This window comes from Alexandromys fortis, unplaced genomic scaffold, assembly GCF_014885135.2.
Source record: "Alexandromys fortis isolate MF-2015 unplaced genomic scaffold, M_Fortis_MF-2015_v1.1 scaffold_303, whole genome shotgun sequence".
Lineage (NCBI taxonomy): Eukaryota > Metazoa > Chordata > Mammalia > Rodentia > Cricetidae > Alexandromys > Alexandromys fortis.
In genome coordinates this window covers 539,825-554,510 of record NW_026068181.1, presented here as the reverse complement: position 1 = coordinate 554,510, position 14,686 = coordinate 539,825, and the positions used below count along the sequence as shown (strand labels likewise).

At 42.6% G+C, this 14,686-nt stretch overlaps 3 protein-coding genes across 4 annotated transcripts in view; 2 read left to right on the top strand and 1 right to left on the bottom strand.

Moving 5' to 3' along the window:
* LOC126492637 (tripartite motif-containing protein 30A-like) overlaps positions 1 to 14,686 on the top strand; it is a 399,822-nt gene that overhangs the window by 174,446 nt on the left and 210,690 nt on the right. The window lies entirely within an intron of this gene.
* The window catches only part of LOC126492642 (tripartite motif-containing protein 30A-like), a 361,486-nt gene that overhangs the window by 174,383 nt on the left and 172,417 nt on the right, over positions 1 to 14,686 (top strand). The gene's annotated exons all lie outside the window — the stretch shown is intronic.
* LOC126492626 (olfactory receptor 52D1-like) lies at positions 552 to 1,559 on the bottom strand. Its single transcript, XM_050129158.1, has one exon. It carries the CDS (start codon positions 1,557 to 1,559, stop codon positions 552 to 554), a length of 1,008 nt encoding a protein of 335 aa, XP_049985115.1.

Below are 14,686 nucleotides of genomic sequence, written 5' to 3'. Positions count from 1 at the left end.
ATTACTGTCACCTCAGCAGCTCTGAAGAACTCAAGGTATTGACCACCCAGATCAAAGCCAAGTTTTCAAAGCTCTGCACCTTATACTATCTATGCTATGCTATGCTATGCTATGGTATGCTACACTACACTATGAATACTATACTAACCTATCCTATCCTATCCTATCTTATCCTATCCTATCCTATACTATTCCTCCAGCTCTTCCTGTCTTTATCCCTTCAGCAGACATGGAATTCTTGCTTAGTAACAGATGCCTTACAAAGAACCCACACTGAGCCACATTAGACCAATCTGAGTGTGTGAGAATGATGGAGAAAGACCATAGCCTTGCAGATGTGTCCTGGGCCCCTTTGTGGGTCACTGAAGGGCCCAAGCTCTTCTATACTTTCTATACTTGTCACTGGAAGTCAAAACAGAACTGAAAGAGCAAACTGTACTGGTGAAGCTGGTTAGGGAGAGGTCAGTTTGCTGTACTCTGCCTGCCTACATGTTTGGAATAGTAATATGGTCATGGCCCCACCTGATGGCAGATGGTGTCAACACTTGGGTTCACACAGATAAAGTGTGTGGCACGGCTGGCAGGTTGGTGCCCACCTTTCTCACCCTTTGAAGCAAATGTCTAAGTCTCTGAGTGATCTGCTTTGTGCGCACTCCATAGACAACAGGATTAAGTGCTGGAGGAACTACCACGTAGAGATTAGCCAATAAAATATGGATGTGGCCAGGAACTGTGTGGTGGCCAAAACGGTGAGCCAGGAAGGAAAAGAGAGCAGGTGTGTAGAAGAGAACAATGACACCAGCATGGGCCCCACATGTACCCAAGGTCTTGTAGCGGGCACCAGGGGATGGCAGGCGACAGACTGCACGGAGTATAAGGGCATAGGAAGCACCTATGAGCCCTAGGTCCAGGGCTGGAGAGAGCAGTGTGGTAGCCAGTCCATACCAGATGTTGGAACGTATGTCGCCACATGCAAGACGAGCCACACCCATGTGCTCGCAGTATGTGTGAGGCAAGGCCCGATGCCCACAGTAAGGGAGTCTCTGCAGAAGGACCACAGGGGGTGCCATGACACAGGCGCCACGCATCACAGCTGCTACAGCCACCATGCCCACCACACGCGGGCTCAGCAGAGCCCCATAGCGTAGAGTCTGGCAGATGGCCACATAGCGGTCCACTGCCATGGCCAGCAGCACTGAGGATTCAGCAATGAAGGCCACGTGAGCTACAAAGAGCTGAGCTAAACAGCCCACAAAGGAGATTTCATCCGACAAGCCCCAGAGCACATCTAGGGCTTTAGGCACCGTGGATGTGGCCAGAATCAAGTCAGCGGCTGCCAGAAGCCCCAGAAGCTGGTACATGGGAGCCTGGAGGGTTTTGTCCACTGCCACCAGCCCCAGGAGAAGTGTATTCTCTACCAAAGATGCCAGGTACAGCAGGCACACGGGCACAGCAATCCAGGCATGCAGGCCCTCCAGTCCTGGCACACCCAGCAGGATAAAGGGCCCGGGCTCAGAAACTGTCTGATTGAGGCTGAGGAGTGCAGAATCCAGCTCCATCTTCTGCTTCCACCTGGCTCTGTCCCTGCAGGGCATAAAGGACATCTGTGAGGGCGACTGTAAAGCTCTGGAGAGTTGGGTGAGGGAAGGGAAGGGATAAGCTGTTACAGCTGGCATTTCCTTTCTGATCACTATGCCATGTACTGCTGTGCTAACAATAGAGTTCCCAACAGTATTGGGGATTTGTTAGTATTTTCGTTTGCTGAATCAAAGAATTTGGACTCTATGGGATTCGTTTTGGGAAATCTGGTGTCCATTCAGAATATAGATCATCAGGTCTGGGGAAGCAGAGAAAGGGATTGGGGCTGGGTGTCTTCATAACAGTGGAGTGGGTGGTCAAATTACAATGGTGGTACTGAGCCAGGCAGTGGTGTCACAGGCCTTTAATCCCAGCATTTGGGAGGGAAAGGCTAATGGATCTCTGTGAGTTCAAGGCCAGCATGGTCTACAGAGCAAATTCCTAGGATAGGATGTACAGCCACAAGAAACCCTGTCTTGAAAAACAAAACAAAACACAAAATGTTGGTAGAGGGAGAGAACTAGATGGGGTCTGTGACCCTGGCTGACCTTGAACTGCTGCTGCCTCCAGTCAGAAATTCAAAACACTCAGCACTCAGGAGGTTGAGGCTGGAAGACTATGAGTTCTAAATCACCACAGGCGTCCTCTGACACCAACATCAATATACCACACCATACCCTGGAGGAAAGAATTGCAGAAGAGGATTCTTTGTTTTCTACCTGAAGACCACAGTCTTGTCATTCAGTTTCTTGAAAGGTACAAGTCTGGCAGCCTAAACTGATCTGATAGACTGTTAACCTGCGGACTGAGAAACCTGGGCTAGGTGACAGAGAACACCTTAGCAGAGTTGTGAATTCAGCAGAGCTTTTTCCGGGGCCTTCACTCTTCTGCACAGCCTCAAACAGAACAGAGATTAAACCCACACTAGACCTTCCCACATTGGAGTTGCCGATTAGGAATCAGAACTTCCTTCTGGAAGGCAATTTGTTTGCCAAGTGACAGGGTCTAGCATCACCATTTACCATGGGGACCCATAGCGTCCTCTGGATGTGGAGAACACCCTGCCTGGGCTCCCGCATACAGAACAGACTACTAAAGACACAAGCAATCACTTCCTTAGTAGTTGGGAATGCCTGTCCCAAACCACAGGATAAGAACAACCTGCAACCAGGCAAGGGCTCCTCAACAAATCCTGTGCTCAGGGTGAGAGCTTTAACAGATCACATCCTGTTGGCACCTTTCCAAGGACAAGTGCTTTGTCCTTGGAACCATAGCACATATATCTCCTTTCATTTCACTCTATGCACCAAGTGAACATGGGGAGATGGAAGCTGGGGACCCTCCCCACATTCTCTAGAACAGAATTCTCAATCTTCCCTATGCTGTGACCCTTTAATACAGTTCCTCAAGTTGTTGTGAACTCTACAATAATAAGTTATTTTCATTGCTACTTCATAAATGTACATTTGCTACTGTTGTGAGTCATACTGTAAATATCTGTATTTTCTGGTGGTGAAAGTGTCATTTATAGGGTTGTGACTCTCAGGTTAAGAACCACTGTTGGATCCTTACTTTTACTCTATGCCTGACTCTGTAGGCAGCATTGTTAAATCTTCTCATTTTCTGCCTGCCTGCTCTGTTCTCGTAATGTCCTGAGACCTAACCCCACATGGGGAGTTCAGCAAGGGGCATGCAGAGGGAGGAGAGAAACAGCACTGTTCTCCTGTAGCTCCCAGGACTAGCCTGGCTCTGCGCTGGTCCAGAGTCCAGCTGCATCTCCATGGTAGAGACTCCACTACTGATGGGCCATACCATCTTTGCTGGGATAAGAAAACACCTGTACAGAAACACTACAGTCACATAAACCTGGGGCCACACGAGATTCCCCAGATCTGGGCAGGTACTGTCCCTTCTTCCCCATTCCTAGATTTTTTTTCCTCTCTGGAGAGCAGTTTCCCTTTGGCTAGCAGAAGGTGCCTGCAGCGCTTGCTTAGGTTCTGAATGTCCACCTGGCTGCTTCCCTCCCTAGATGGAGTCTCTGTTCTGATTCACGTGTGCTCATCTTTACCAGCATCTGTCCTGGAGACAGGGGTGTTTCATGAGCCACCTAGTAACCAGGGTTTGTCCCTACCCTCGGCTACCTCCAGAGACCATGCGGTCATCACCATCTCTTCTGTTTTTCTTTCTTATTTTTTAAAAATGTTTATTTATTTATTATGTATACAATATTCTGTCTGTGTATATATGCCTGCAGGCCAGAAGAGGGCACCAGCCCCATTACAGATGGTTGTGAGCCACCATGTGGTTGCTGGAAATTGAACTCGGGACCTTTGGAAGAGCAGGCAATGCTCTTAACCTCTGAGCCATCTCTCCAGCCCTCTTTGTGCTGACTTAGGTCTTCGGAGTTCCTCCTTTCACGGTGCCTCAAGGACCAGCTCTTGCCTGAGAAGCTTTAAGGAAAAGGTCAGCCCTCATGAACAGAGTAGAGCACAGACACATATGAAATCAGCCAGAGGCACAGAAGGCAGGGTGGGAGGGCTCAAGAAATAAACTGGAATGCTCCAGTCAGTTTGTTCTTCTTATGATCTGGGGAGAATCAATTAACTTGGAACCATGATTTGATCCAATTGTGGGTTCTCACCTGATTTTGGAAGAAGTGAGGATACTAATATGATACAAAATTACTCCTGTTTGCTCTCATTTCAGCACAATGACAAAACTCAGAGCAAACTCTGAAGCTAAGTTGTTTAGGTGAAGATCCTATTTCTGCCACAAAGGCTCTGATTTTGCACAAGGTCTTCATCTCCTGTCTTCATCATCTCATTTCTGTAATGAGGGTAATCAAATGCATCTACTCCCATAAGTCTTTGAAAGGAGTGTGTGTGTATATATATATATATATACATATATATGCAAATATAGTGTGATATATACTATAAAGTATGCATAATATAGTGTGTATATACATATATAAACATATAGTGTGTTTATACATAAATACATACATTCAAAGTGCTATGAATCTAAAGGACTTGGTACACAGTTCAGTTATGAAGTACTTGGCTAGCTTTTGTGAGATCCTAGGTTCAAGCCAGTAAACCATATATCAAAACTTACCTAATTATTTAGGGTTAAGCATAGCCTGCACTGCAGTGACTGCTCAGCACACACTGAACATTACTGCTGTTGAAGTCAGAACTTCCATCACTTGACTCCATCCTTCAGAGATCCTCTCACTGCAGTCTAGTGCACAAATGTGGTAGGTGGCCTGTCCATGTGCCTTAAATGAAAAGCAAAACACAAAACGCTAACAGGAGACTGAAACAAAATTGGTGAGCCATCAAAGGGGCCTGAACTTATTTGTTAAACTGATTAAAAGGGGGAATAAAAGATTTTGATTTGATCCAAGAAAGACTTCCTTTGGCAATAGAACTTGTTGGGATTCATCTGGTTATAAGACCATTGTTAAGCAAAGCGAGAAGCATGGGGTGTTGCCCTCACTCGCCTCTTTCTTTACCATTCTGACAAAGAACAGTGAGACAGAGGAGAAATGATAATGTTTTGTGCCAGATTCCTGAAGATGAAGTCCAGTGGCCCTTCCCACAGCAGGAAGCTAAGCACAGAGGAGTACATACAGGCAACGGAGCAGTGCAAGCTTACCCAATCTGCTCTCCTCTGGTTCTGTGAAAAGAAACCAAAGTCTCAACAACCCATTTCATGACTTTGGACCTTCAGTGCTGAGCTCAATGTGGAAAAGATCCAAGGAGAGGTCATTGGGAGGCTTTGTTCCAGGAGCCCTCAGAGCAGTGTAGAGTCTGTGTGATGTTGGTGGTGAACTGCTACTGCCCGTGGGACCTTGACTTCTCACCTCTATGCTGTGGAAGCTGAATTAAAGATGAGGAAAAGGTATCTTGTCTCTGTCCTCCAATGTCTGCCTCCAATCTTGCTTCTCCGGCTCATTCATCTGACAGGGTTGCCAGAATCTCAGAAACGTCAAAGATGCTTCTATGGCAAGCAGAGAGAAAGCAGGTACAAGTGAATATGATTTAAGGCTTTCTCCTGTTTGCACCTCAGGGACAAGGAACTCTGAGCCCCAGTAGGCCTGAGGTCTCAGCTGTGCAGTGTTGATGAGGAATTAGCAGAGATTTGAAGCTATCTCTGTGGACTTTCTTAAGCCCCAGGTTTAAGTGCCTGACATACTCAGAACCTAGAGAAAAGGAAACTGGGCCACAAGGTCCCCAAAGATCCATTGCAAGTAAGAGCAGCAAACCCAGATAGACATTCTCTTTGCTCCACACAATGGTAAAGCCAATTGTCACCGAGAAGTTATTACTGTTCTTAGGGACTCTCTCTATTCCATATGCTTCATAAAGAGACTAAATATTTTGATGGAAACAGCCTGGATAGTTTTCTCTGAGATTGAACTTCCAAATAAACCCTCACTACGATGCTGCCTTGAGTATTCCTGGATTTCCAAGCTTAATGTTTTCTTGGTGTGATGTAGATTATACTTCTCTCCCAGCAGTGGCTGTGCTTATGTAGGTAGCACGTGACTCCCCCTACAAGTACCTTTCCCTTGCCTGAACAGACACAGCACTCTGAAGGTTGTGCAACATGGCAGGAGGAGCTTGAGAGCAAATTGCTTATCTTAGGTGCCTGCAAGATCTACATGGGGAGGCTTAGATGCCAATAATAGACATTATTGTTCATGGCACTTCCTTTTCCTCAAACATGGTACAATTTCCCATTTGGAATAACTAATGGCTTTCATTGTCACCACAAAAATCCAAGTTCCTACTTGGTTTTAGTTCCTAGTTATAATGAAATTTTGGTGCATGAACTCATAAGTCAGATAAAAACAAACCTAACCTATAAAAGTCTATAGTTGAAGAAGTCACACACAAAGAAATACACAGAATTAATAATTTATATATGTTGTGTCATCATTCTATAGGAGTACAAACCAGAAGATAGCTTTTCATCCATGATCTGATGGTGGAACAGAAAGTTTATAACCTGCCATGCCATGGAGAAGTAGGACTGCACTCTGAACTTACAGGAAGAGAAACTGCACCTTTTTCTCCTTGAGTAAACAGGAAAGAGGAGGGGGTTTTCAAAGTTACAATCCCAGCTTTCCACATGACAGATCTGAAGTGAAAGTAGAAAGGACAACAGTGTAGACACTGACGGAGTGGCCAAACACTACAAATCCAGACTTTTCCTTCAGTACCGACCCTACAAGGCCAGAAAGCAGACCTTCCCAGGAAAGCTGATGGCTTCTGGGAAAGAGGAAGTCAGATTTCTTTCACAATGTGGTCTCTAGGAGATCAACTCCAGTGGATGGCCACATATCCAAGCTATATGGGCAGTACCAATTGTACTCGGTGGTTTTAGAAAGGAAAACGAACACAAAGTTGGGTTTGGGTCAATAGAAAAGGGTGGGTAGGCCTGGGAAGAACTGGGGAGGGAGTAATAACAAGTCACACTGTATGAAATTGTCAACTAATAAAAGTAATCAAGTAGTTAACTAGTTTTTTTTTTTTAAACTAAGATCACTTATAAAAAGCCAAGGCTCATGTAGGGTTACTGAGAGGCCACAGAAATAAAGAAACGTACATTCTCTTGGGAAGGAAGATGGAAAAGCAACATCAGCTTCTGGACAGATAGAGCAGTGGGGGTGGGGGGGACGAGACAGTTCACACACCTTCTCTCTTTTGTTTTGCTTTGTTACTCCATTACTCTTTCATGGAACCCATTCGTGCGTATAAGTGAATAATCTTGGTTTCTAGTTTCTACCAGGATGAATAGAGTATGTACTTTCAAGTTATCTTAACTCCGAACATATTTATTTATTGAATCTTCGGGAAGCTTTTAAAATAGCAGCTCTTAGCTAATCTGTGTTCTCAGCAAGATGGAAATTACCAGAAAAAAAAAATGCCAGAAAGCATTCTAATGCCTGTGGGGACTCAGTATGTCAGCACAGAAAGCAGACTCCTCAGAGTATGGTGGGCCTTGGTGTGGACTTCTAACAGACACAGACTGGGAGGGGGGATGCTGAAGGCTCGAGTGGCCAGAGGCTGTACACAGAGACATATGACTTAGAAACAAAGTCCACAGAGCTGGACATTAAAAAATAAGTTCTGGTGACCTCACAGTGATTAGACTTTGTTATAAAAATAGCAATTTGTATACTTCAAAATTGTTTGTCAAACATAGATCCAAAACTATCTCTGCTGAAAATAAATGTGAGCTAGGCTTGTCAGCTACATTGATTTAATGATTTCATGATGTGTGTATGCACAGCAATATACATTATTCCCTAGTCTAACTATTCCTTTTTTTTAATCTACAGGAAACCATTAATGCAAGACACATGGCATTTTCATTTCAAAAAAACGTAGTAACTATAAAATTTAAATTTTGAAAAGGCAAGTACAATTAACAACAATAATAAAACATGCCCTGCCTCGTCAGCCCAAAGAGCATTCAGGGTTCGGGCTGACGAGGGAGGGGGACTTGATTGGGGGAGGGGGAGGGAAATGGGAGGCGGCAGCGGGGAAGAGACAGAAATCTTTAATAAATAAATTAAAAAATAAAAAATAAAAATAGAAAATAAAACATGCCCTGCAAATACTTTTTTCCATAGTCTATTTTTGTGGCTCTGAGCTCAGCAAAATGTCACCAAGATTTGATACCAGGTCTGTACTAAAGTCCTTTTTGCTGGAACCTTGGAAAGTCACTTCAAGGTGTAGGTCCTACTCTTCAGATAATGAGATTTGTCAACTAGAGGCCTACAAATCCTTCCCCAGATTCTGTTTTCTTGTTGTTTGGGTAGGGGGTCTATCTATGCATTTTATTCTGTTTTGCTGTCTTTTTGTGGTCTTGGGTGGTAGTAAGCTACTGATTTAATCCCTATTCTTTCTTAATTAGTATACAAAATAAGAGGGGTTTCACTGTGACATTTCCATACTTACTTTGTGTTCGTTCTCCTCTTCCCCACTCCATTCTCCTGTTCTCTTGCTTTCTCTCCTTCTTCCCACAGTTGCCAATCTTCTGTTCTCACATCACACACTTTCTATCCATACCCCAATCTCCACACCTTAAAACCTCTTTTTCCAAAGTGGCAATGGAATGCAGATGTGGGAAGAAGGAAAAGGAAGTACCTTCTGGAGGAAATAGGGAACAGGGTAGAGGCGAGAATAACAGGAGTGAAAAACAACTGAGAAGAAAGCATGATGACATAATGGCATGAATGTATGCAAATACCACCCTGAAATTAAAATCATCCTGTTGATCCAGGTGTGGTGAGTCAGGCCTGCAGTCCCCAGAAAACAACCTCCAATTGGAGGCCAACCTACTGTACTAGCGAGTTCCAGGACAGCTCGGGCTACAGAGTAAGGGAGATTATTTCAAAACAGCACAAACTCTGAGGAATAGGGAGGAACAGAGACAGTATCCTCGTAGGAGAGAAGTGACGCAGATGCCAGATAATGCTAAAAACTGAACATATGGCCCAAAGAAACTTAATGCACCATGCAGAGCCTGGGAGTGTACCTGCCAGGAAAGAGAGCACCAGGCTGGGGAGCCAGGAATGGGCTGGGCAGACAAGATGACTACTTTTCACAACAGACCTTAGAGCTTCATCTATGTGTAACCTGGATGTTTGCTTTTATTTTATTATTGATTTCTATTGAGTTCTACATTTTTCTCTGCTCCACTCCCAGCCTCTTCCCTCCCCTCCAGCCCTCTCCCAAGGTCCCCGTGCTCCCAAATAACTCAGGAGATCTTGATTTTTCTATTACCCATGTAGTTTAGATCTATGTATGCCTTTCTTACAGACCTCATTGTTGTCTAGGTTCTCTGGGATTGTGATCTGTGGGCTGATTTTCTTTGCTTTAAGTTTTAAAACCGCTTAACCACTTATATGTGAATACATGTGATACTTGTCTCTCTGGGTCTGGGTTACCTCACTAAAAATGATGTTTTCTTGCTCCATCCATTTGCCTCCAAAATTCAAGATGTCGTTATTTTTTCTGCTGTGTAGTACTCTATCGTGTAAATGTACCACATTTTCCTTATTCATTCTTTAGTCAAGGGGCATTTAGGTTATTTCCAGGTTCTGTCTATGACAAACAGTGTCACTATGAACACGGTTGAGTACATGTCCTTGTGGCATGATTGAGCATCCTTTGGATATATACCAAAAAGTGATATTACTGGGTCTTGAGAAAAATTGTTTCCTAATTTTCTGAGAAATCGCCACAGTGACATCCAAAGGGGTTGTACCAGCTTGCATTCCCACCAGCAATGCAGAAGTGTTCCCTTTACCCTTGTCTGATATGGGGTTAGTTAATATCTTTTTCCCCTCTGTAGCCTGTCGTTTTGTTTTCTTGACTGTGTCCTTTTCTTTAGAAAAGCTTTTCAGTTTCAGGAGGTCCCATTTATTAATTGTTTCTCTCAGTGTCTGTTCTGCTGGGTTTATATTTAGGAAGTGGTCTCCAGTGCCAATGTGTACAACTGCACTCCCCACTTTCTCTTCTATAAGGTTCAGTGTGGCTGGCTTTACGTTGAGGTCTTTGATCCATTTGGACTTGATTTTTGTTCATAGTGATAGATATGGGTCTATTTTCTTCTTCTACATGTTGATATCCAGTTATGCCAATACCACTTGTTAAATATGCTTTCTTTCTTCTATTTGATATTTTTGCTTCTTTGTCAAAAATCAGGTGTTTAAAAGGTATGTGGATTAATATCTGGGTCTTCGATTCAGTTCCATTGGTTCTCCTTTCTGTTTTTATGCCAATACCAGGCTGTTTTCAGTACTGTAGCTCTGTAGTAGAATTTGAAGTCAGGAATTGTGATGCCTCCAGAGTTCTTTTATTGTACGGGATTGATTAGGCTATTCTGGGTTTTTTGTTTTTCCATATGAAGTTGAGAACCGTTCTTTCAAGGTCTGTGAAAATTTTTGCTGGGATTTTAATGGGCATTGCATTGAATCTATAGATTGCTTTTAGTAAGATTGCCATTTTTACTATGTTAATTCTACCTCCCCAAGAGCATGGGATATCTTTCCACTTTCTGGTGTCTTCTTCAATTTCTTTCTACATAGATTTAAAGTTATTATCGTACAAGTCTTCCACTTCTTTGGTTAGAGTTACTCTGAGACATTTCATGCTATTTATGGCTATTGTGAAGGGTGATGTTTCTCTGATTTCTCTCTCAGTCCTTTTATCATCTGTGTACAGGATGGCTACTGATTTTTTTAAATTAATCTTGTATCGTGCTATATTACTGAAAGTTTTTATGAGTTGTAGGAGTTCCTTGGTAGAATTTTTGAGGTCACTTATATAAATTATCATATCATCAGCAAATAGGTAGAGTTTGACTACTTCTTTCTGATTTGTATTCCCTTGATTTCCTTTTTCACGAATAGAGCAGCAATAAACATGCATTGTAACTATCTCTTTAGTAAGAGACTTGGCATCTTTTTAAGCTCCTGAGTATTCACATGTCCAATCTGTGGAATAGAGATCTTCAAGCCCTCTGATTGGCATGAATGAATTTTCACCTTAGTGTCTAAATAGATCAGCTTGAGGTTCACGCATTGCGAGAATTCCAGTCCCTAATTCCAACCATCTGTAACTCAAGTTCTAGCGGATCCCACACCCTCTTCTGGCCCAAGGCATGCATGTGGTACACAGACATGCATGCAGGCAAAACACGTAAATTAAATGAATAAATCTAAACCAAATAAATAAGAGATTGTCTGATCCCACTTTTGTCTCTATGTGTACTGTCCATGCTCCAGGCCGACTGTGCATCTGACTGTCATTTCCTAAATGAAGTCTCTCTTTTACTCCCACTTTAGAGTCCAGCCATTTGTTGTCTCATCTTTTTTTAATCACCTATATCCACACCTTTATGTCATTGCCATATTTTCATTATTGGGAAGTCAACTTAAGCAGATGCCTCATTATAAATGTTTCATTGCTAAAACTAATACAAGAACTGAAATACATTTCTAGTGAGAAGATAGCTAGGTCGTATTGTTGATTCTGTTAATTCCTGAAAGCCCAAGTCTCAAATATACTTATTTGTGCATTCGTTATTAATTTTTATTGAGGAGGCTCTTACTGCCCAATTCTAATGGCCATGTTAGCTTTTCTGAGTTATGTGAAGTCAGTACCAATAGCTATGTTACATCTGAAAATACATTCAACGTCAACAAAATGTAAGATGTGTAGTATAAAATTGCTGATTTCAGCTGTGTAACTTGGTCTCTTGTGGANCTTTCTATCCATACCCCAATCTCCACACCTTAAAACCTCTTTTTCCAAAGTGGCAATGGAATGCAGATGTGGGAAGAAGGAAAAGGAGGTACCTTCTGGAGGAAATAGGGAACAGGGTAGAGGCGAGAATAACAGGAGTGAAAAACAATTGAGAAGAAAGCATGATGACATAATGGCATGGATGTATGCAAATACCACCCTGAAATTAAAATCATCCTGTTGATCCAGGTGTGGTGAGTCAGGCCTGCAGTCCCCAGAAAACAACCTCCAATTGGAGACCAACCTACTGTACTAGTGAGTTCCAGGACAGCTCGGGCTACAGAGTAAGGGAGATTATTTCAAAACAGCACAAACTCTGAGGAATAGGGAGGAACAGAGACAGTATCCTCGTAGGAGAGAAGTGACGCAGATGCCAGATAATGCTAAAAACTGAACATATGGCCCAAAGAAACTTAATGCACCATGCAGAGCCTGGGAGTGTACCTGCCAGGAAAGAGCGGCAGAGGCTAGGGAGCCAGGAATGGGCTACTTTTCACACCAAACCTTAGAGCTTCATCTTTGTGTAACCTGGATGTTTTATTTTTTATTTTATTATTAATTTCTGTTGAGCTCTACATTTTCCTCTGCTCTGGTCCCTGCCTCTCCTCTCCCCATTAATCATTTCTTAAGATCCTCTTGCTCCCGATTTACTCAGGAGATCTTGCTTTTTCTATTACCCATATAGATTAGATCTACGTATGTCTTTCTTTAGGGGCCTCATTGTTGTCTGGGATTGTGATTTGTGGGTTGATTTTCTTTACTTTATGTTTAAAAAACCACTTATGAGTGAGTACATGTGATAATTGTCTTTCTGGGTCTGGGTTATCTCACTCAAAATTATGTTTTCTCACTCCATCCCTTTGCAGGCAAAATTCAAGATATCGTTATTTTTTCTGCTGTGTAGTACTCCATTGTGTAAATGTATCACATTTTCCTTATCCAATCATCAGTCGAGGAACATTATGGTTGTTTCCAGCTTCTGGCTATGACAAACATGCTCTTATAAACATAGTTGAGCATATGTCCTTGTGGCATAATTGAGCATCCTTTGGATATATATCCCAAAGTGGTATTACTGGGTCTTTAGGAAGGTTCTTTCCTAATTTTCTGAGAAATCACCACACTGACATCTAAAGGGGCTGTACTAGCTTGCATTCCCACCAGCAATACAGAAGCGTTCCCTTTTTCCCACAACCTCTGCAGCATAAGTTGTCATCAGTGTTTTTGATCTTGGCCATTCTTACAGGTATAAGATGGAATCTCAGAGTTGTTTTGATTTGCATTTTTCTGATGACTAAGGATGTTGAACATTTCCTTAAGTGTCTTTAGCCATTTTAGATTCCTTTGTTGAGAGTTCTCTGTTTAGGTCTGTACCCAAATGGCTTGTGTTTACGACGTCCTTACATCTCCACTTTCTAGTTAACTAGTTACATGATTCTCACCCATTTCCACATTTATCTAAAATTGTCATTCATTTAAAACCAAACTCTGATTGCTTTTCTTAGAAAACCACAGTGGTGGCAACTCTACTCTCTCGTAGTCTTTAATCGTGTTCTCCTCCCCTTTCACTTCAGTAACCGAGAGGCACCTGACGACTCACTCTGAGCTCACCATCTAAACAGGACTTTACTCAACATCCGTCTGATTGCTCCTTAGTAGCCTCCTAATTATTTCTGTATAGTGTTGACTTTTATGTACTGGATCAACGTATTCTGTATGATAATCCCAGAAAACTGTCATACCCAAACATTTATAGGCCCATGAGATGCTATTCTTGTTTCTTAGAAACTGCACAAGTCCATAAACCTTCAATATCAACTTTTATCTAATATCTGTGGATTTCTGTATTATTTAGTTACTAGTTAAATAAATATAAGCACTGTTATAAATATAAGCTTTAATAACTTGGTCACTTATCAGTAATTATTAATGCCATGTATCAGATCAGCCTGCTACGATGGAGAACAAGCTCCCCTAAACTCACCCAAGAGTGACTAATTCATCCTTGAAGACACAGTTCACACCCCAGTCCTTCATGTTTCCATGCTCAGCCCCCAGTGAAATACCCATCTTTAGAGATTCTAGCTGTCGTTTCAACAAAAGCGATATCTTGTCATTTCCTGTTGTAGTAAGTATTTTATTCATGTGCCTTACTCACCTTCATGTGAGCTGTGTGTTCTTCGGGAAAGGATACTTTGCAAGGGTTTTTCACCATCACCTTAAAGCATGACCCCCTACTAATAACTGAGATACAATGTAAATATACATCTAGATGTATGCAAACCTCACTAAAGTATTTGACATTACTGTTTTCATGTTCTAGTCATTCTCCTTTAGAGATTTCTCAACTCCGGAATATTTTCCTCTATGACAGAGGGTCTAGAGAAAACCTTTATTTTACTACCTTTATGTCCTAATGCTAAGTACTGTGAACACTGACATTTGCTCAGCAGACCGCTCCTCAATGCCACCCCTAGAAGGAACACCTATATATGTGGTTATCCTTCCTTTCTGTACCACATACATAGCCATCGTGGTAGGCAATGATATTATAATCTGTGTATGCAGACAGGAAACGGTGTCAGATGCCAAGAGATGTGGATTTAAAACCCAAATGCATCTGGAGATGGATGGAGATAGAGACAGAGACCCACACTGGAGCACTGGACTGAGCTCCCAATGTCCCAAGGAGGAGCAGAAGGAGGGAAAATATGAGCAAAGAAGTCAGGACCACGAGGGGTGCACCCACCCACGGAGACAGTGGGGCTGATCTATTGTGA